Source organism: Lithobates pipiens, unplaced genomic scaffold (assembly GCF_037356315.1).
Source record: "Lithobates pipiens isolate NorthernLeopardFrog02 unplaced genomic scaffold, aLitPip1_a1.2 Scaffold_13, whole genome shotgun sequence".
Lineage (NCBI taxonomy): Eukaryota > Metazoa > Chordata > Amphibia > Anura > Ranidae > Lithobates > Lithobates pipiens.
In genome coordinates this window covers 124,795,370-124,818,178 of record NW_027507718.1, presented here as the reverse complement: position 1 = coordinate 124,818,178, position 22,809 = coordinate 124,795,370, and the positions used below count along the sequence as shown (strand labels likewise).

General features: G+C 45.0%; 1 protein-coding gene across 3 annotated transcripts in view; it reads left to right on the top strand.

Moving 5' to 3' along the window:
• Window positions 1-1,415: 1,415 nt before the first annotated feature.
• CPAMD8 (C3 and PZP like alpha-2-macroglobulin domain containing 8) overlaps window positions 1,416-22,809 on the top strand; it is a 356,744-nt gene continuing 335,350 nt past the window's right edge. For 2 of the 3 annotated variants that reach the window (XM_077475516.1, XM_077475515.1), the window contains exon 1: window positions 1,416-1,797. In XM_077475516.1, coding sequence (XP_077331642.1) covers window positions 1,739-1,797 — 59 coding nt within the window. In that variant the 5' untranslated portion in view covers window positions 1,416-1,738. The remainder of the gene's footprint in view (window positions 1,798-22,809) is intronic. The other variant, XM_077475514.1, reaches the window with a different exon arrangement.

Genomic DNA, 22,809 nt, shown 5'->3' with positions numbered 1-22,809 from the left:
AGAAAATTTATTTCTAAATTTGACCCATGTATGGCCTGCCTAAGGCTGCTTTCACACTGGGGCGTCGGGTCCCTTAGTGGTAAAGAGCCGCTAGTTTTAGCTGCGCTTTACTGTTGTTTTAGCGGCACCTGTAAGGCAGGCCATACACGGTTCGAATTTTGAAAGAATTTTCTTTTGAAAATCTTATCTAAGAATTTGCGTTCGTATTTTGCACCATTAGTGGAACTGCAGCAACAGCCGATTTTCGTGTGGCAATCAAATTTGAGTAATCGGACAAATAAAAAAAAAAAAAAAACGATTTTCTAATCAATGATGGGAGAATCATGTGAGAAATGTAATTGAAAAAGAAATGCGCATGTGCAAGAAAAGAAAATTCCCGGAAAGAAAAGAAGATTCACAGCGATGAAAATTATTTTTCTGTAGCAGCATGAGGTGAAATTGACGGTTTGGTTGGCTGAATTTCGAAATCAATGGTGGCATCATCAGATCACAAAATGCACGAATCTTCTGATTTTCAAAAGAAAATTCTTTCGAAATGCGACCATGTATGGCCAACCTAAAGCATTTCCAAAGCGTCGCAGCACGAGCGGTTTTAACCCTTTCTTCAACTGCTAGCAGTGGTTAAAAGCTCCCCGATAGCAGCTGACGAAAGAGTTAGAACCGCCCGTGTTGTGGTACTTCCGAATCGCTTTACAGGCGCAGCTCATTCGTTCTAATGGGCAGGGCCAGTGTAGGAACGCTGTATACACCACACCAAAGACGCTGTTTGCAGGACTTTTTTTCTTGTCCCGCAAGTGCACCGCCCCAGTGTGAAAGCACTCGGGCTTTCACCATGGGGAGACATGACAGACAATTTTCAGGCGCTTTACAGGTGCTACTTTTAGCGCTAAAACACCCGAAAACAGCCTCAGTGTGAAAGGGGTCTAAAAGTAACGAGGTGCTGTATTGAAATAATTGGTCTGGTCTTGAAGGGGGGAGGGGGTAAACCTTCCAGGGCTGAAGTGGTTAAAGAACAAGGAGTTTAGTCAGAGAGCCGTGGAAAGTCCATATGTAGGTACCAAGAACTGCAAGGAAAATATTTGGGCGGAAAATAACATTGTTTGGGAAACTGAGGTGGATAATAAATGTTTGTTTTTGGGTTTAATTCTGAGGTAGAAATGAATATGTATATATTTATTGTGACTATAGACTCATGAGTGTTGTGGGATAGTGAGGAGACCCTGGCACAGAAGTCTAGCAGGGGGGGGGGGATGAATGGGAATTCCCTCAGCTCTTCACATCCTCCTCTCTCTTTCCCCCATTCTAAGGTCATTCATTGAGCTGGCAGTAGGGAGGAGGGAGATGGGAGCCTGCCATAGATCTTTAAGGATCTGTGTTGTGGTGATTTATAGGGCCAAGCCCTCTCTCTCACTCTCCTCCTCACATGCCCAGCCCGCCCTAGTTCGGGGCTTGGCTGGTCACAGTCGCCCTCCCATCAGCCTACATCTGGCTCCTTTTTACAAGTCACCAGACGGAGCCTGAGAGCAGAAGCGGCGTGCTGAGGTGATGGGCTCCTGAGGAGGAATATTTGCAGGACAAGTCAGAACAAGGGTTAAACCAAGTAGGGGGTGGGGGGGAGAGCGGAGCACACACCCGCAGGGCACACTCCCCCCGCTCTCCACCCTCCTGTACTGTGTGTGTTTGTACAGGAAGACGGTCACCCCTGCAGGAGCACTGCGTGTGGACTCTGCTCCCCAACATGACTCTTCTATGGATTCTGGGGCTCCTCTGCGGCTGCTCCGGTGCGCACAACAATCCGTAAGTCGTCCAAACTTCCTTCCTCTTGTTTCATTTATTATCCTGTGTTAGGAGAAATGATGGAGGGAGAAATGTGCCCAGACAGTCCAGGACATGGAGGTGGGAGAGGAGTGCACATTCTTCTGTCATGGTACAGCCCCTCATCACCTTTTCTACTCCATATCTTTCATGGGGCAGGACAGGCTGGGCTCATTACATAACAGGGACATCAGACACTTTCAAAGTGCTACTAAATTCAATGAAATTGAAATATAGTGCAGGTAACCATACATACTTCAGGAAATCATTGATTTATTTGATCTGATTGATCTTTTCTGATGGGTATAACCAATCTATAATTGAAAAACCTGTTTGATTGATATGCCACACACATGAGAAGTGAGTTAGTTTCTATGGATAGGTAACCATCATAAATTACCATCCTAAGCCCTGGTTTACATTGGAGCCATGTGGCATGTCAAATCGCATGCCAAATCGGCGGCAATGTCACCGCCCGAATCGGTGCGACGCCGCATTTGCGGCGCCCCACCGATTCCCAAAAGTAGTTTCTGTACTACTTTTAGCGACTTTAGGGTGCGATTTTTATTGACATCTGTGCAGCAACCCATTCTGATGTCTCTGAAATCGCCCCCCGAAGTTGGGAGAATGAAATTGTGCCATTTCATTTCAGTGTGAACCTAGGCTCAGTGGGCGATCACGTTTCCATCACGTAGTCTGTAATCTGATCAATCAAAATACAATCCAATTTATGAACAAAGTATCTCAGTGCTGCTGATCAATGGAAAAAAATCGATAATTTTTTTACTTTGCTGAAAGGGTAGTTGATGCTTGGAATAAACTTCCAGCTGAGGTAGTGAGACAGTCAACAGTAAGGCTCTTTTTTACATGGACGCCTCAGTTTTGTGGAATCCGCTTTGCTCAGTGGGGGATCGCTCTGCTCCGATGATCTCCGCTGAGCAGGCAGATGACAGGTCCATGTTCGCTCACTGTGCACAGCGGAGATGGACACAGTCCCACGTTCCTCTATGGGGAGATTGAGTGGAAATGGACCACCAGTCCGTTTTCATCTGATCCGCCAGATGGATTGAAATCTAGGATCACTATCCATCTAGATTTTGCCGGCAGGTTCAGATAGCGGCGGATGTAAGCATGTAAACATGTGTCCACTGACATCTGCTGCCCCATAGGGGAGAGTGAAAGGTCCGATCAGGTCCCCCGAAAAAACGACAGATGGACCTGATTGGTCATTCATGTACACTGCTGCTGGTAAACGGACATTTAGGAGCAGTTATGCGTTTTTTTTTTTTTTTTTTAGCTACCCCTGAACTATCAGTATATGTACACAGGGTCGTTTATAGTCGTTTCTAGGCAGTTGAGTTTAGAAGCATTTTTTGGAAAGCAAAAAAAATGCGTTCAGGACGGATGTTCAGAGGCATTTGAAATGCCAAATACCTGTAACAGCTTGTAAACGAGTGTAAATGCCGTAACTTACGTTTAGCCGCGTTTCATTTAACAGGCATTTTTAATGCAGCATGTAAACGCTGCAAAACTGATGTTTTAAACCTGGGTTACTATCTGTCAAGTTAAATCGTTCAGGAGAGGTTGTAAAAATGTCCCGTGTACATTAAGCCTAAATGGCTTGAAACATGCTTGGGACAAACATAGGTCTATACTTTTAAATTTAACGGAACAAAAAACAAACAAACAAAAAAATAATAAAAATGGGCAGGCTCGATGGACTACTCAGTCTTTTTCTGCCATCACTTTTCTATGGACTGCACTGATGCTGTCTTTTTTACCGGTGAGTACAAGTACCGATACAAAAATGATACAAAATGATACAAAATGAATGGGCTCAAATTCCACTGCAAAGATTCCCATGCATTTGAAAAGGATTTGAACACTGCTCCTGTGTGAACCCACGCTGAAGTCACTATGTCAAGCCTGGGTTTACACAGGAGCGGTCCAGGAATTCGCATGTGATTTGGACAGGAACTGCATTCTTATTTAAATTGCATGCAATTTTTTACAGTGTGATTTTAACCCATTCATTTTGTATGGGCTCAAATCGCAAAGGTATAGTTTCAGGTATCGGAGCATTTGCATGAGTACTCGTGCAAATGCTAGTATCGGTACCCTATGTTTTACCCTGGCCGATTGAATCTGATCAAAACTCAGTCAAAAGCTAGCTATGAATGGATCGAAAATGTAACTGGTCCCTGAATTTCGATGTATGTATGGGAGCAGACTGGTTGTACACAAGCTGACCTATCCATAAACTTGTGTACAACCTACCTGGCGGGTTTTTGCCAAACAATCAGTGCCGTCAGCATCACTGATCCCTGTATTATGATGACAGGGAGGTTTCCCCACTTTAAGAATACAATAGCTGAGTGAGGATTCCCCAATCCACATTGAATGGGGGAACCTCTCATTCTTTTCATTCAACCCACTGGTTGAACGGAAAAAAAAAAAAATCATGTATGGCCGGCTGAAATAACTCGAAGGAAAAGTATGACTAAGTTGTTGGCAGATTTGATCATTTTGATCAACTCACATGAACTGGATACTAAAATCAATGGGAGTAATAGCATCCCATCATTGTTGTCACTGGGAGGAATGATGCCTGATTGTTGGTGTCAAGGGGAGAAATAGTGCCCCATTGTTGATGTCAGTAGCAGGAATTATGCCCCATTGTTGGTGTCAGTGGAAGGAATAGTGTCTTGTATCAGTGGGAATAAAAGTGCCCCAAGGGCCGGATAAAAGCAAGCAAATGGCTGCAGTTTGGAGACCACTGAGTTAGAGGGTTGAGACAAACCATTTACTACTGACTGGGGTACTTACAATAATCGGCTTTTATTCATGTATGTAAAACCTTTATGCCAAGCAAAAATAAAAGGTTGCTGTTACTTCTTGAAAATGTTTAGCTGGAGTTCAATTTTAAATTGTTAGTCAAGTCCATATTAATCTGCTAGTGCATCCAAAGCTAGCTATACACTGATTGAAATTGAAGACAGACATTGTGTTACTGGCTGGTTCATCATTTGAACATAAAAGTAAAAAAGCCTAAAAAAAGAAAACAAACACACTCACCACATCTAAGGATAGGTAAGCTGCAATATAATACATTTTTGTTTATGAGTTCAATATATATCAGGATGTAGATGTCTATGTGCATACAGAATAAATATATTGTACATGATAGTGCTACATATTGAAAAGAGAGTGCTGCCAAATGATTTCACAGTATTTGTACTAATCAGTATGTTTTCAGGATTGTCTTTTAAGGGATATACCCTTTTTACGAGGTTAAGCCATACTCTTCCTTTTATGTGAAATTCACTAACACTTATGTTACCTGTTCTGTCAACAACAGACATTATTACATTCCTACCATTCTAACTCCTCTAGGTATGTAAGTTTATTAACAGTTATGTGAAATAACTTCTGGCATAGTGCTGGAAGATAGATCACACAGAGATGTGATATGCAGAAAATATGCTAACATCCAGGGATGAGTAATATCACACAGTACTATGGTATTTCTGTAGTATGGTACAATGTATATTATTAGAAACATTAGAAGATAAAATGTAACACTGTTTAAAGCTGGCCGCAGTCTGTACAATTTTGTACAATCTGCTTTTTATTAACTTACATCTGTGTAGTACAAGAGCCAATCTAAACACTCTATTTATATCCAGTGCTGCAGACCCTTATACGCAGAGCCAATTCTAATTTTAAACCAGATTGTACAATCTGACTGTAATATGTGTGGTTAATTGAATGTTAGCCTAGACATGAAATGAATCTTTCATTAGAAATTCTGTGCATGAACATGCATGGGAGAACAGACACCCTAGTACTGGCCTTATCATAAGGAAACAATGTTCCAGGGTTATCCATTTTAGATAATGGATTTTCCCATTAAAGTGTTACTAAAGTCTTTTGTTTTCAATTACAATAACATACACATTATACTCACCTGCTCTGTGTAATAGTGTTGCACACCCCGATCCTCCTCTTTTTGGGTCCCCCGCCAGTGATCTTGGCTCCCGCTCTTCTTGTGTGTCCCCAACGCAAACTGCTTGCTATGGGGGTAATGCTAAAATTTCGATTGCACACATTCCTGGACCCGGCTCAGAAATTGTGGGTGCTACAGCAACATCTAGCTGGAATCTGGAAACATCACAGCTCAACGTTCATATTTGCCAGCACACCAAGGATCCACAATATCATGCAAAAAATGTTTTTAATTTAGATTGATCACATTGGGAATGATGTATGGGCACAAAGTGGTGGACCCTCCTCAGTTGTGTGTGTTTATGGAGTCACACTCCATAAACACACACAGTGGGACTTAGCCCTGCCCAACATTCCTTCCTCCTCATTGCATTTGATTGACAGCAGCAGGAGCCAATGGCTCTTGCTGCTGTTCAAGGCCCTGTGTGAAGAGGAAGAGAGGGGAGAAGAGATGCAGCCATGCACAGCACTGGATCTCTACTCCCCTTTCTTCCCCTTCATACAGGGAAGGGGGGAAGGGGGAGAAAAGAGACAATGCATTAAGGTAAAAAACCTTTTTAGCTTTACTATCACTTCAACGTGGCCAGCTAAAGGTTACCGGCCCATTGATAGAAAGTTTGTTAATTTATTCCAGGGGGGTATTACCGACGGTAACTGCAGTGCTACATGTATCTCAGGTATTTATATAGTGCTGACAACTTATGCAGCACTTTACAATAATATTGCACATTCACCTCAGTCCCTGTCCTCAAGGAGCTTACAATCTAAGGCCCCTAACCCTAATTCATACCTACACATACATACCAGGGCCAATTTAGACAGGAATAATTTAGTCCAATGACATGTCTATGAACTGTGAGAAGAAACAAAAAACATGTAAGAACACAGAGAACATGCAAATTCTATGCAGGTAGTATGCTGGTTGGATTTCAGACTAAGGACCCTAGTGCTGAAAGATAGAAGTGCTAACCACTAAGCCACAGTGCTGCCCAAACCTACATAGGCTTGTGTCCCAGACTGGAGGTTGCTGAGATTCAGGCCTCTGCACCAAAAATGATTGTGTTGTTTTCTATAGGGAAAAAGGTAACAATCATTAGGTGTTTTGCACACAGGTAAAAAAAAAAATTTGTAGCCATGTAGTATTTTTACATTTTTTCATGCCTCTGAACACAGGTGCATTGTTGTCTATGGGAAAATGTGCACAACTGCATAAAGATCTGTAATACAGAAGTGCATTCAAAACAACAAATAAGGAAAATGTTATGTTTACGTAAAGTAATTTATGTGTAAATGCAAGTAAATATGAGTGTACACATACGGTATACATTGAAACGTTGGCAGCTAGAAGAGGATATATATTTTTATGCATAAGCACATTTATGCCACTGTAGATGTATATACACATGGGGGTTGATTTACAAAAACTGGAGAGTGCAACATCTGGTGCAGCTGTACATGGTAGACAAACAACTTCTAACTTCAGCTTGTTCAATTAACCCCTTCCCGCTGCTGCCTCCTGGCCCTTTAAGAACTTCTAGATGCCGGGAGACAGAGGCGGACATTCAGGCCACATGATTGGAAAGCTCCCTATCGCAAATATGCATTGGGAGCTCTCCGGAATCTGTATGCGATTCAGACAGGAATGTTCAAATCACAGGTGATTCTTTGCAGTGTGATTTGAGGTCATTCATTTTGTATGGGCTCCAATCGTACGGCACGAAAAAGGTATTGCTGCATTTTCACAAGTATAAGTATTTGTGCAAATGCTTAGTATCCGCAACGATATTGATATTGTTTCATCCTTAATTGAAACCTTCCTAGTTTGGTTGATTTTGGTTTCAGCAACTCAGACTGATACATGGTATACTTCTTGGACCAACTCCTCCATTGTAACTCACCTCAGGTAGCTAAAAAGCAGAGAAGAATCACACATAGAATAATAAACTGGAACGGTTTTTTAATGTATAAAACTCGCTTTAAATTAGTGCAATAAGCAAGATGGCATTTGGGAAGCTGTAGTTTGCTCTTTCTTATGCCCCAGCTCCATCCCCAGCTTTAGGCTTCATGCACACAGGACATTTTCGAAACTCTCCTAAAAGTCTTTCATCCTGGCAGCAGTTTTGGCAGAAAAACTGCCTGACTCCTTTAACAGTGTATAACGCTATTGGGCACGTTTACAGGCATCAAGTGCTTGGTGTTAATTCGTTTAATTGGCCAGAATAATAATTTATTTTGGCCATTGAAATTAATGAATGCTCAAGCGTTACCATGTCTAGCATTAACACGCATTTAGACGCTTTTACTATTATCAAGTATCAAGCTCTGCTGCTCCTGGACACACTGGCAGTGGAGTTTTTTTTTTCTGCCTCTAAAAGCCCGAGCCACTAAACGCTGTTAAATGTCTATGTGTCTATGGACACATAGGCTAACATACAGGGGAGAGATACATACAGGGGGAGATTAAAGGCAGAAAAAAAAACACCAGATGCCCCTATAAGGCATTCCTGCCACTGACACAGAGTCACCATTCCTGCAGCAGAGTCACCATTCCTTCCATTGACGCAGGGTCAACCAGTCCTGCCACTGACACAGAGTCACCATTCCTACCACTGACACAAAGTCACCATTCCTGCTGCAGAGACACCATTCCTGCCACTGACGCAGGGTCACCATTCCTGCCACTGACATGGTCACCGTTCCTGCCACTGACGCGGTCACCGTTCCTGCCACTGACGCGGTCACCGTTCCTGCCACTGACGCGGTCACCGTTCCTGCCACTGACGCAGTCACTATTCCTGCCACTGACACAGAGTCACCATTCCTTCCCATTGATGCAGAGTCACCATTCCTGCCACTGACGCTGGGTCAATATTCTTGCCACTGACGCTGATTCACCGTTCCTGCCACCGACGCAGAGTCACCGTTCCTGCCACCGACGCAGAGTCACCGTTCCTGCCACCGACGCAGAGTCACCGTTCCTGCCACCGACACAGTCACCATTCCTGCCGGAGAGTCACCATTTCTGCTGCAGAGACACCATTCCTGCCACTAACGCAGAGTCACCATTCCTGCCACTGACACAAAGTCACCATTCCTGCCACTGAAGCAGAGTCACCATTCCTGCCACTGATGTGGTCACCATTCCTGCCACTCTGCATGAGTCACCATTCCTGATGCAGAGTCACCATTCCTGCCACTGACACAGAGTCACCATTCCTGCCGCAGAGTCGCCATACCTGCCGCAGAGTCACCATTCCTGGCACAGAGTCACCATTTCTGCCGCAGAGTCACCATTCCTGCCACTAATGCAGAGTCATCATTCCTGCCACAGAGTCACCATTCCGGCCACTGGCACAGAGTCACCATTTCTGCCGCAGAGTCACCATTTCTGCCGCAGAGTCACCATTTCTGCCGCAGAGTCACCATTCCTGACGCAGAGTCACCATTCCTGACGCAGAGTCACCATTCCTGCCGCAGAGTCACCATTCCTGCCACTAATGCAGAGTCATCATTCCTGCCACAGAGTCACCATTCCTTCCACTGATGCGGTCACCGTTCCTGCCACTGACGCAGTCACTATTCCTGCCACTGACACAGAGTCACCATTCCTTCCCATTGATACAGAGTCACCATTCCTTCCCATTGACGCTGAGTCACCATTTCTTCCCATTGACGCTGAGTCACCATTCCTGCCACTGACGCTGGGTCACCGTTCCTGCCACTGACGCTGAGTCACCGTTCCTGCCACTGACGCAGAGTCACCGTTCCTGCCACTGACGCAGAGTCACCGTTCCTGCCACTGACGCAGAGTCACCGTTCCTGCCACTGACGCAGAGTCACCGTTCCTGCCACTGACGCAGAGTCACCGTTCCTGCCACTGACGCAGAGTCACCGTTCCTGCCACTGACGCAGAGTCACCATTCCTGCCACAGGGTCACCATTCCTGCCGGAGAGTCACCATTTCTGCTGCAGAGACACCATTCCTGCCACTAACGCAGAGTCACCATTCCTGCCACTAACGCAGAGTCACCATTCCTGCCACTGACATAAAGTCACCATTCCTGCCACTGACATAAAGTCACCATTCCTGCCACTGACGCAAAGTCACTATTCCTGCCACTGAAGCAGAGTCACCATTCCTGCTGCAGAGACACCATTCCTGCCACTGACGCAGAGTCACCATTCCTGCCACTGGCACAGAGTCACCATTTCTGCCGCAGAGTCATCATTCCTGACACAGTCACCATTCCTGCCACTGACGCGGTCACCGTTCCTGCCACTGACACAGTCACTATTCCTGCCACTGACACAGAGTCACCATTCCTTCCCATTGATGCTGAGTCACCATTCCTTCCCATTGATGCTGAGTCACCATTCCTTCCCATTGACGCTGAGTCACCATTCCTGCCAGTGACGCTGGGTCACCGTTCCTGCCAGTGACGCTGGGTCACCGTTCCTGCCAGTGACGCTGGGTCACCGTTCCTGCCAGTGACGCTGGGTCACCGTTCCTGCCACTGACGCTGAGTCACCGTTCCTGCCACTGACGCGGAGTCACCGTTCCTGCCACTGACGCTGAGTCACCGTTCCTGCCACTGACGCTGAGTCACCGTTCCTGCCACAGAGTCACCATTCCTGCCGGAGAGTCACCATTTCTGCTGCAGAGTCACCATTCCTGCTACTGACACAAAGTCACCATTCCTGCCACTGACACAAAGTCACCATTCCTGCCACTGAAGCAGAGTCACCATTCCTGCCGCAGAGTCACCATTTCTGCCGCAGAGACACCATTCCTGCCACTGACGCGGTCACCATTCCGGCCACTGACGCGGTCACCATTCCTGCCATTGATGCAGAGTCACTATTCCTGCCACAGAGTCACCATTCCTGCCACTGATGCAGAGTCACCATTCCTGCCACTGACGCAGAGACACCATTCCTGCCACTGACGCAGAGACACCATTCCTGCCACTGACGCAGAGACACCATTCCTGCCACTGACGCAGAGACACCATTCCTGCCACTGACGCAGAGACACCATTCCGGCCACTGACGCGGTCACCATTCCTGCCACTGACGAGGTCACCATTCCTGCCACTGATGCAGAGTCACCATTCCTGCCACTGACGCGGTCACCATTCCGGCCACTGACGCAGAGTCACCATTCCGGCCACTGACGCAGAGTCACCATTCCTGCCACTGACGCAGAGACACCATTCCGGCCACTGACGCGGTCACCATTCCTGCCACTGACGAGGTCACCATTCCTGCCACTGATGCAGAGTCACCATTCTGGCCACTGACGCGGTCACCATTCCGGCCACTGACGCAGAGTCACCATTCCGGCCACTGACGCAGAGTCACCATTCCGGCCACTGACGCAGAGTCACCATTCCGGCCACTAACGCAGAGTCACCATTCCAGCCACTAACGCAGAGTCACCATTCCTGCCACTAACGCAGAGTCACCATTCCGGCCACTAACGCAGAGTCACCATTCCGGCCACTAACGCAGAGTCACCATTCCGGCCACTAACGCAGAGTCACCATTCCGGCCACTAACGCAGAGTCACCGTTCCTGCCACTAACGCAGAGTCACCGTTCCTGCCACTGACGCAGAGTCACCGTTCCTGCCACTGACGCAGAGTCACCGTTCCTGCCACTGACGCAGAGTCACCGTTCCTGCCACTGACGCTGAGTCACCGTTCCTGCCACTGACGCTGAGTCACCGTTCCTGCCACTGACGCTGAGTCACCGTTCCTGCCACTGACGCAGAGTCACCATTCCTGCCACTGACGCAGAGTCACCATTCCTGCCACTGACGCAGAGTCACCATTCCTGCCACTGACGCAGAGTCACCATTCCTGCCACTGACGCAGAGTCACCATTCCTGCCACTGACGCAGAGTCACCATTCCTGCCACTGACGCAGAGTCACCATTCCTGCCACTGACGCAGAGTCACCATTCCTGCCACTGACGCGGTCACCATTCCTGCCACTGATGCAGATTCACCATTCCTGACCCAGAGTCTCCATCCCTGCCAGTGACAGTCACTATTCCTGCCGCAGAGTCACCATTCGTGCCACTGAAGCAGAGTCACCATTCGTGCCACTGAAGCAGAGTCACCATTTCTGCCGCAGAGTCACCATTTCTGCCGCAGAGTCACCATTTCTGCCGCAGAGTCACCATTCCTGCCACTGACACAGAGTCACCATTCCTGCCACTAATGCAGTCATCATTCCTGCCACAGAGTCACCATTCCTGTCACTGACGCAGAGTCACCGTTCCTGCCCCTGACGCAGAGTCACCGTTCCTGCCCCTGACGCAGAGTCACCGTTCCTGCCCCTGACGCAGAGTCTCCGTTCCTGCCCCTGACGCAGAGTCTCCGTTCCTGCCCCTGACGCAGAGTCTCCGTTCCTGCCCCTGACGCAGAGTCTCCGTTCCTGCCCCTGACGCAGAGTCTCCGTTACTGCTACAGAGTCACCATTCCTGCCACTTAGTATCAGGTATATTTATATGTTTAGTGCATGCAGGATAAGTAATTTGTATGCGTGGCACTTCCAAGGTCTTATCTCCTCTTAAGAACATTACAGTACTCCACCTTACAATGCCTTCATCTACTTTTCTTTCAAAAAGGAGGGCAACAGTTTTTGTAGGCATCATCCAGGGTCACCAAGATCACCATCTACCTCTTAGAATGAGATGCTGACTCAGAGATGACATGATCATGTCAACTCCTATTCACACTTGACTGTGAGCTAGAGCTGCACAATTAATCGTTAAAAGATCGCAATCTCGATCCACCACCATCCCCTCACCACGATGTGTATTGCAGTTTCCAAATTGTTTCATGTAACAAGTATAGAGAGTTCTCTGCTCACTTGGGCAGTCTGCCAAGTTTTTAACAACATGTTTCTTAAGCCGCGTACACACGGGCGGACTGTCTGGCCTACTTAGTCCGTCGAAACACATTTCAGCGGACAGTCCGCTCGTGTGTGGGCTTCAGCTGACTTTTTCAGCGTGCAGTCTGGCGTACTAAGTATTTTGGAATTTCCGTAATACTGTCCGTCATACTTTGGTTTCAGCGGACAATCCACTCGTGAGTAGGCTAGTTCGACGGACTAAGTATGGCGCATGCTCAGAAAGGATTTACACAGCGAAAGGTTGCATTGCTGTGTATTGGACTTCCTATTTCTAGTCCCGTCGTACGTGCTGTACACGTCATCGCGCAAGCTTTCGACTGACTGTTTGTGCATCCGTGTGTGGTCAAGTCCGTTCATTCGAAAGTAGGACGGACTGTCCGTCGGATTGTCTGACGGACTAAGTTGGCCATACAGTCCGCCCGTGTGTACGCGGCTTTACAGTTAAAATCAGATTTTATTTGCTAAAAAATTACTTGGAAACCCCAAACATTATATATATATATAATATTTTTAGCAGAGACCCTAGGGAATAAAATGGCTATTGTTGCAATATTTTATGTCACAATATATTGTCACAGTGGTCTTTCAAACACAATTTTTGGGGAAATATACACTTCAATGAATAAAATAAAAACAAAAAACGAAACAGTTAAGTTAGCCCAATTATTTTGTTTAATGTGAAAGATGATGTTAAGCCGTGAGAATCGTGAGAGAATCGTGATCTATCTTCTAAGCAAAAAAATTGCGATTCTCATTTTAGCCAGAATTGTGCAGCTCTACTGTGAGCATAGCCTGAGACAGGAGCAGAAGCAAATGTTTATTTTCTTACATCAGGGGACACAGAGCCATAGTATTAACTATATGGGTTATATCGGACCATCAGGTGCTGGACACTGGCACGCCCCTTAAGGCGTGTACTTCCCCCATATAACCCCTCCCATTGCTGGGAGTCCTCAGTTTTTTTTCACCAGTGTCTAAGGTGTTGGGCACAAGTAGGGATGTGTTGCGCTGAGCTCCATGGGCAGTAATCCTTTGATGAGAGCCAGCCATTCTGATCGGATCTGTTCTGATGTCTTTGAAATGTGCTAAATGAATGGTACCCGGGTCTCGTAAGCCGAAGAAACAAGGTTTTGCTTGTGAATGCTTCTCTTTGAGAGTTGGGCCCTGGAATCCAGTACTTTTTGGTAGTGAGGCCAATAAAAGATTACTGGCAGGGTCCTGTCGCAGGTCCAGGATTGTGGGATAACCTGAGAGTTCCCCAGTTCCTGAAGGTTTCCTTTAAGATCTCGGAGCCTACCGTGAAGGGCGAAGATTGTTTTTTTTTATCTCTGATAAAACCCTGCTGCGAGGATAAGATAGGGGAAATATTTTCTCAGGAATCTCTACTTCTATGTGTTGTGTTGTCATGTCATGTCTATGTGTCACCACTGGGGGCTGTATTGAGCACTCACCATTCTGACACTGGAAACAGCATAAGCTATTACTCACCTCTCCTTCAAGCTGGCTCAGACCCTCTGGTAAGAGAAAGGGGGGACTGATCTCTTCCTGGGCCTCTAGATTGGCATTTTTTCTTATTTGTATGCCAGACCAGGTTGGCTGGTAAGGTTTGGTGACACAGGCATTTTCCTTTTGACAACATTGTACTGTATTAGCTAGGATTAATAGCGGTTATTGTACTGTACTATAGCCTAGCAAGTTTTACATTCTTTTGCTGGTAGTGCCTCTGCTTTGTGCTGTAAGCTATGAGTGGCAAAGGGACCAGGAACTCCTCTAAGGGTTCTAAGCCCTTGTACACACGGTCGGAGATTCTGACGGAATGTGTCCTATCGGTCCGTTTTGTCGGATATTCCGACTGTGTGTGGTCTGCATCGGACTGTTTCCGTCTGAATATCTGACGGACCAAGTTTTCCAACGTGCCGGTAAAATTTTCCGACAAAATGCTTCTATCGGACATACTCCGATTATGTGTAGCCTACTCTAAAAGGACAAAGTGCCACGCATGCTCAGATCAAATTCCTAGACCAAAGCTATTGGCTACTAGCCTGAACATAGTCCCGTCTAACGAAATAACGTCATCACGATTTTCCGACAACTTAGTCCGACGGTGTGTATACAACATCACTTCCGGACCTCTACCAGAATTAATCCGTCGGAATGACTCCGACGGATTTGGTTGCCGGAATCTCCGACCGTGTGTACGGGGGCTAAGGGCTTAATGCTGTAGAACAAGCTAAAAACCCTTCCAAAAGAATGTCTTCCTCCCCTGAGAGGTATACGGCTAGTCAGATGAGCCATCAAGGGTAGAAATCTTCTGTCCCTGTGTATTTCATACAAACAGGTTTTTTCTTGTTCCATTTGAAAGATTATTTCAATGATGTCTCTCCATAGTAGGACTAAACATAGCAGATTTCCATCTAGTCCTCAGGGCCCTTGTGTTGAGGTGCAGGAGACTGGGAATCAGGTAGATCTTCCCAAATATTGGAAGATACTTATCTTTCCCCTTCGGAGGATCCTAACAGGGAGGGAGTAGCCTCACAAGTGAGGTGTTTGTCTACTCCCTTACTTAACCCTTTTGTTGCCTGCAGCACAGGCTCTTGAGGTATCTACCTCTAATAAAGTTCATATGAACTTCCCTCACCTGGGGATGTTTTTTCCTATTCATGCATGGCGTATGTATTCTGAATGGGAACATTTCTATGAAGAAATGGGGGGTTCCAGCAATTGATACTGCAATCACCTTAGTGAGCAGAGTCTCACATGTCCAGTGGATAATGCACTGATGTTAAAGGATCCAGCAAATCAAAGTTGGAACTTCCTTTGAAAGACAAGATGTCTTGCTGCAATTGGTGTGTCTCAGTCCATTAACCCTGTAACGTCTGCTCCACTATTTTGGTGGAGCACATTTTGAGTCACGTTAATTAATTGAAAAATGTGGACTTCTAAGGGTTAAGGAACAGGTGTGAGATACCTGAAATTCTGCCTGATCCCGGCAATGGGCTGGTGTATTTGCACTGTCTCAGAGATGCTATGAAAGACTTTGTATTTGTATTGTATACACACGATCGTAATTTAAACGACCGGATTTTGTTGTCGGAAAATTTTAGATCCAGATCTCAAACTATGTGTGGCCGAATTTCCGACAGAAAAAGTCCGATGGAGCCCACACACGATTGGAATTTCTGACAACACAGTCCGATCGTACATTTTCTGTCGGAAAGTCCGACCGTGTGCACAGGGCATAAGAATGTATTTAATAAAGTATAGATTACAGAGCCATTAAGTAATGACTGTGTATGGATTATATTTGGAGAATAAGGATATGATTTGGTGTCACTTAAAACGGTTGTTAACTCAGTTTTTGAACTTGTACCTACCTATAAGCCCTTGTACACACGGTCGGAGATTCCGACGGAATGTGTCCTATCTGACCGTTTTGTCGGATAATCCGACTGTGTGTGGTATGCATCGGACTGTTTCCGTCGGAATATCCGTCGGACCCAATTTTCCAACTTGTTGGAAATATTTTCCGACAAACTGGTCCGATCGGACATACTCCGATCATGTGTAGAGAATTCCGAACGAACAAAGTGCCACGCATGCTCAGATCAAATTCTTACACCAAAGCTATTGGCTACTAGCGTGAACGTAGTCCCGTCATAACGAAATAACGTCATCACGTTCTGAACGATCGGATTTTCCGACAACTTGGTCCGACCGTGTGTATGCAACTGTTTCGGACACAATCCGTCGGACAAAATCCGTCGGACAAAATCCAACGGATTTGGTTGGCAGAATGTCCGACCGTGTGTACAAGGGCTAATAAGGGCTTAACTGTAGATACAGTAAATATCTCCTAAATGTGCGGTGTTTAGGAGATATTCACACTGGATGCAGCTGGTGATGTCACTGTCACATGAGCTCTGTGCCATAAACTGTGACTCCTGTGTGCATGCGCCAGATTTACATCATCATGGCTAAGCCATTTACCAGACCAGAACCAGCAAACCCGGAAGGAAGACCAGGGGAAAATGGAAGCACTGTCAGAGGTATGAGCATGCCACTGTGCTTCGTTCTAAGGTAAGTATTTCATAAAGTGCTAATATGTGATGCATACTAGCACATTATGCCATTGCTTTGCAGGGAATTATTTTTGTTTTTAAGTCCGTGGTTTACTACCACTTTAATCTCGGTGCCTGTGCAGTTCTTGGCTGCGTTCACAAAGGTATAACACAGATCAACACCCTGCTGCAGCCTCTTACTTTGGGACTTGCTACAAAGTTGCAGTGTTGCAGTTTGAGAAAGAGGAGACTAAGAAAATACTTCTTCCTGCCCGCAGCAGATAGATGACATAATCCCAGCCTAGGCAAAGTTTCCTGACAGGAGCTCAAAAATTGCTGTTAAATAATTAAAAAGCCAGAGCTGTATATTGTAACATATCAATCATGCAGGCTACAAAAGTGTCCACTTTATGTATGTTGAGGCTGTGCTGGCATATTATCGTTGCAGTACTTGGGAATTATGCTATCTTTACTGGCAGCAAAGTCAGACCAGACCAGGGATCATGAATACAATTGGGTAGTAGGTATGGGCAGGGTGAATGACTGCAGAGCCCCCCTACCCCAAAGCATCCCCCATGTTGGGGGCATGTGGTCTGGTTTGGTTCAGGAGGGTGGGGGGGCACTCACCCCACCCCCTTCTCCTGGGGCTGCATGCTTAGATAAGGATCTAGTATGGATTCTGGGGGGACCCCACACCATTTTTTTTATTTAATTTTGGCGCAGGGGTTTCCCTCAAAATCCATACCAGAGCTAAGGCTCTGGTATGGATTTTGGGGGGACCCCATGCCATTTAAAATATTTTTTTGGCATGGGGTTCCCCTTAAAATCCATACCAGAGCTAAGGCTCTGGTATAGATTTGGGGAAGGACTCCCACACTATTTTTTTTTTGCAATCAAATTTGTGTTCAAAACTGATCAGATGTGCGATTCAGTGCTCAGAAAACACACAGGAATTTGCAGCAAATTCACACTGCTTCTGCACCTTATACATGTGAACCGGCTTTCTATAGAAAGCCTGTTTGATTCACTTGTCATGTGAATCGGATACAGTTCAAAATGCATCCAATTTGCATATATGTGAACGGAGCCTTAGAGTAATTGTAAAGGTTTGTTTTTTTCTTTTAAAAAATAACAAAAATGTTATAATTACCTGCTCTGAGCAAGGGTTTTGCACAGAGCGGCCCTCCTATTCTTTTCTTTGAATCAAAACTTTTTTTATTTAAAAATTGCACTTTCAGTATATACAATGATTGCATCCAGTGAGTATAAGAATATGCATGTTATACAAATGCATTGAGTATCCATAGTACATGAGCAATAACAGAAGGCAATTCAGATATTATGATTTTTCAACTAAAACACCAACTAGCACTTTCAGTCCAATCAATTAGAACAGTGTTAGACGTTTCTTCAACTAATGGATCATGTGGATTCTATTGCTTTATCCTTGCACATGACCTAACTCTCCTGCCTCCTTTCCCCTCTTTCTCTCGCCCCCCCCCCCCCCAAATCAATGGCAGGTCCATTTGTGGATTGTGCAAAATTGGGATGAGCCAGCCATGGTTGCCAAATGAGCTCAAATTTTTTCACAGCTTTCCTGCGGCTATAGGCTAGTCGCTCCCTGAGAAGATGTGAGTTAACATAAGTAATCCATTGTTTTCCTGTGGAGACTGTAGATGCCATCCAATATCTAGCTATACGTTTTCTAGCCAGGTATAACAGCCTGGTTATCATGTGGTACATTCCCCTCGTGTACATCTCCTCGTCAATTGCCCCTAGTAAGTAAACCAGGGGGTTCAGGGGTACCGCTATCTGAGCTAGTCTGGAGATACATTGGGATATTTCCGCCCAATATCGGTGGAGTTTGGGGCATCTCCAAAGTAGGTGTATAAAGTCCCCCTGGTGCACTTTACATTTTGGACAGAGAGGAGAGTCTCTTCTGCCCCAACCATGGAGTTGTATGGGTGTTTTGTAGGCTCTATGTAGAATAAACAGTTGCAAGAGTTTGTGTGAGACTGAGGTTGCAGGTATTGATTCCAAAGCCATGTCCCATTGATCCCCATCTATATCTCCAATATCCTCCACCCACTTAGGTCTGCATTTAAAAGAGGCGTGATCCAGAATAGCAACAGCATCTCTGCATATATCTTAGATATCGGTCCCTTCCGGTTGTTCGCCCGGAGGACTTCCATCAGCAAGGAAGAGGATGATACAACTAAGGAGTGTGTTTGCTGCTGTTTTGAAGATCTTGAAGATATTTGTAAAAGCCCCTTGAGGGGTGCTGGAATTCTGAGCACAGCTGTTCATATGTTTTCAGGGTGGTCCACTCATAAAGTTGAGGGAAGAACCATATCCCCTGCTGTCTCTAGGGAGAGAATCTCTGCAATTCTAGTAGTTCTGGGTACCTGGGATTGTTCCGTAAGGGCGTAAAGGGCAGTGGGCCCCTAATAGTCAAGGCTTTTAGGAATTCCGTCCATATTATCCTAATGAGGTCACCAGTTGGGGTCTGGGTTGGGACACTTGGTAGATCCATCTCCATATGGGAAGCGGCCTTTAAAGTGGGGTAAGACATAGTTACCAGTTTACCTAGAGGGTCCTCACCTGCATCCATAAAAAAAATCGGCCTAACATATCGGGCAAAAAAAATCAGCATCATATATTGGCCATCGGCCGCGTTAATTTCTAAATATCGGCATCGGCCAGAGAAAAACCCATATCGGTCGACCACTAGTCTTAACCACCTCGGATAGGACCTGCAGCGGAGGTGGAAGAAGGATTTCACAATAACGTGATTATACCTCAGCTGGCAGGCCATCCAAACCCAGAGATTTATGGTGCAGGGCCCCCTCTAGTGCTTCCATTAGTTCTGTCAGTGTAATTGGAGAGTTCAGAGTGTCCCTCTTAGCATCAGATAGTTGGGAAAAGGGACAAGGACAAGCCTGTAAGAATAGTGTTAGATCAGATGGAGCATATCTAGCTTTAGAGTCATCTCAGAGGTCATTGTAAAACTGGTGAAAATCATTCAATATGTCAGGGTTAAGGGTGTATATTTCCCCTGTTGTGGACCTTATAGCTGTAATAATAGAGGGGCCCTTTGCTTGATGCCCTTCTGATGCGTTTCGACAACTAGGGCTAGCATTTCTATATCTTCCACATTGCTTTTAGAAGTTTTTATCGATTTTTGTGATCACTTTTAGATTCTGTATCTTGCATATCATTGTAAGATTTTTTATTGTTGAATAAACCATCCCTGGTTGACCTGCACCTTATGGAGCCCTCTTCCATTTTTCCTTCCATTTTTGGGTTCTGCTGATTACTTACCCACCTCTTCTTCCTGGATTGTCCTGGACCCATCTGGCTGCAAGGTGCCTATTGCCTGTCGTTTATACAATTTGAAGCTGTACATCCTTTATTGCATCCAGGGTGACATCTTCAAGAACGGAGGATTTTCAAGCTTGTTTGACTCACTCCCATATGGTATTTGGGTCCACCATTTCCGGTAAGGGTACCTCACCTTTTCTATGTGAACCTCCACAAGCATCCATAGGTATACCATCCGGTTTATCGGGATTACACATCCCATCCCATTTAGGAATGGGGGAATAACATCCCTCTCCACTTCTTATGGACTTGGCTTCTTTGGACTGTGATCCAACACACCATTGTGTTGTACCCAGTACATTCTGAATCACTTTCACAGATTTATTTGATTTTATTACTGTGTATTGATATTTTTCAGGTATATTTTCACAAGCACTAAAACTTTGGTACCCGCCTTAATTTTTGATATTTATATTATTACATGTATATATGTTTCCTTCATTCGTTCACAAAACTCCTTTTAAAGTGTTAGTTCACCTTTACAGAAAAAATTTAAAGGTGAACTAACAGCAGACACCCCTCCCTGCCCCCCTGACACACACTGTACTTACCCCCAGGCTTATTGAGATCTTAGCACCCCTGCAGTTGCTCCAGTTGTCTGGGGATTTGAAATCTCTGCTGTTCTCCCTCTTCTCCACTAGCACTTCCAGGACAAACCAGACAGATTCTGTATTGATTCGTATTGAACTAAATATGTATATTCGCAATGCACATGGCTGCTTATTATACCCTTGCTTCTTTGTGGGTTTGCTGAGCTTGAAGGACTGCAGTGCACACGTTCATTTTAGTATCTCTTCCAAAATGGTAAGGGGCCTACTACTGTACTTAGGGTAGGGTGACCAGACATCCCCGGTTTTGTCACCAGGTCCCTGGTTTTGTCTCCAGGTTGAATTTGAACAGGGGCTGGGACAATTTCAAAGACAGTCAGTGCAGAATAAAAAATAAATAAATCTGAATTACACCCCCCGCTCTGCCGCTCCTACTAGCTTAGGGGAGTGTATTTTTTTCCATTATCTGTGCCCCTTTTTGATGATCATGTGCTGGTCGGAGCTGAGGGAATATTTCTTCAGTTTCGGGTGCATGCCCGTCTAGCTCTGCTCGCATGTTCATCTGCCTTGGCTCAAGTCCCGGCCAACCACCTACCTGCTTATCTCCTTGCCTTCACTGGCAGAGTGATTTTCTTCTGCTCCCCATCCAGTAGCAGCCGGGGCCTGGAGAGAAAGACTTGACAGGCTGTGGGGCAGGCGTCAGCAGCGATGGGCAGAGAGCGCCATTACTATTAAAAAAAATATGTCCCTGGATTTCATTTAAGGGTCACAACAGAGAAGCAGTGCCCTTTGCTCTCAGAGTTGGAAATGAATTACCACTGCATGCTTGCTAATTTTCAGTACGGTATTTACTTTGATAGTACAGGGGTAATGCAGCCCCCACATTTAAGGATTGATTCGCTGGTATATATTACATTTTTTCTTTTTGGGGTTTGATACCGCTTTGACTGTAATAATAAAAAAAAACTATTATTGGACAGAAAAATTATGTAAAACAGTAGCGGCAACAGTTTGGGTCTTTAGTAAATAAACAAGAAAGTTGAAAACATTACCTTGGACCAGCTCTGAATTTATCTATTTAATAATTATTTAAAATGTCATAGGGTCTTGTTTTCTTTTCTTTTTTTTTCTTAAATTCTCTGCTGCTAGATATTATAATTTAGCAAATTTAGATTTGGCAGGCTGTACTGTCCTCGGATAATGTCGTTACTCAAAGGCTGCTTAGTATTTTTGCATGGTCAGTGTATTAACATTCCTTGTGTTTGGACAGCCTGAAAACAATGTGATATTCAGTAGCTCAGAGTACTGAACACAACTACAATTCAGCTTCTTGTAAAAGACTGGCAGCACGGTTCACAAGGCTGCATATTGGCCACTGTGGTAGAGCATTACTACAATCAATGTTTGCAATTGGATAAATACAGAAGAATATTTTCTGTGCATAGCTGACCTTTTTTCGTCTGAACTATGCCGCTCATTTTTATTTTTTTTGGTAGTTGTTACAATCAGAGGTAATTATCCTGGTCAGCAGGGGCTGCACTTTAATAAGTCCTGTCACTCTTCAGGTAGTTTGGACATAAAAATTAAATTTTACGTTTTGTTTTTTTTCTTCAGTATTTTCTTGAGTACTGGAAAACTTACAAATATATTTAAAAATGAATTCACCAGTTAATAAGAAGGTTTCATGGATAAGCTTTTTTATGTTTCCAGAAGGACCACTTGATTTCATGTGCTAGTATAATTTTGTTAGTATACTAGCAACAAGCTGCCCATTTATTCACTGCGGGAATGGAATCTACTGTAAAAGAGAAAACATACGTTTTTCCCCGGGCCCTTTTCTTGGTGTAGAAAATAATTTAAATTTATTTTTTAGGTGTGAAAATAATATTAGGAACTTGCTTTAAAAGATAAACTTTGTTGGCCTTCTTTTGAAAACGCAAATCGACTGGCTATGTTTGACTTCCAATGCTTTACAGCCACTGTCATTGCTAACCTCTTGTTTGAGAATGCTCAAGTGGTCTTGATTTATTTGGGCACACTTGCATGGGCATGTGCCCCCCCCCCCCCCCCGTTTTCCTTACA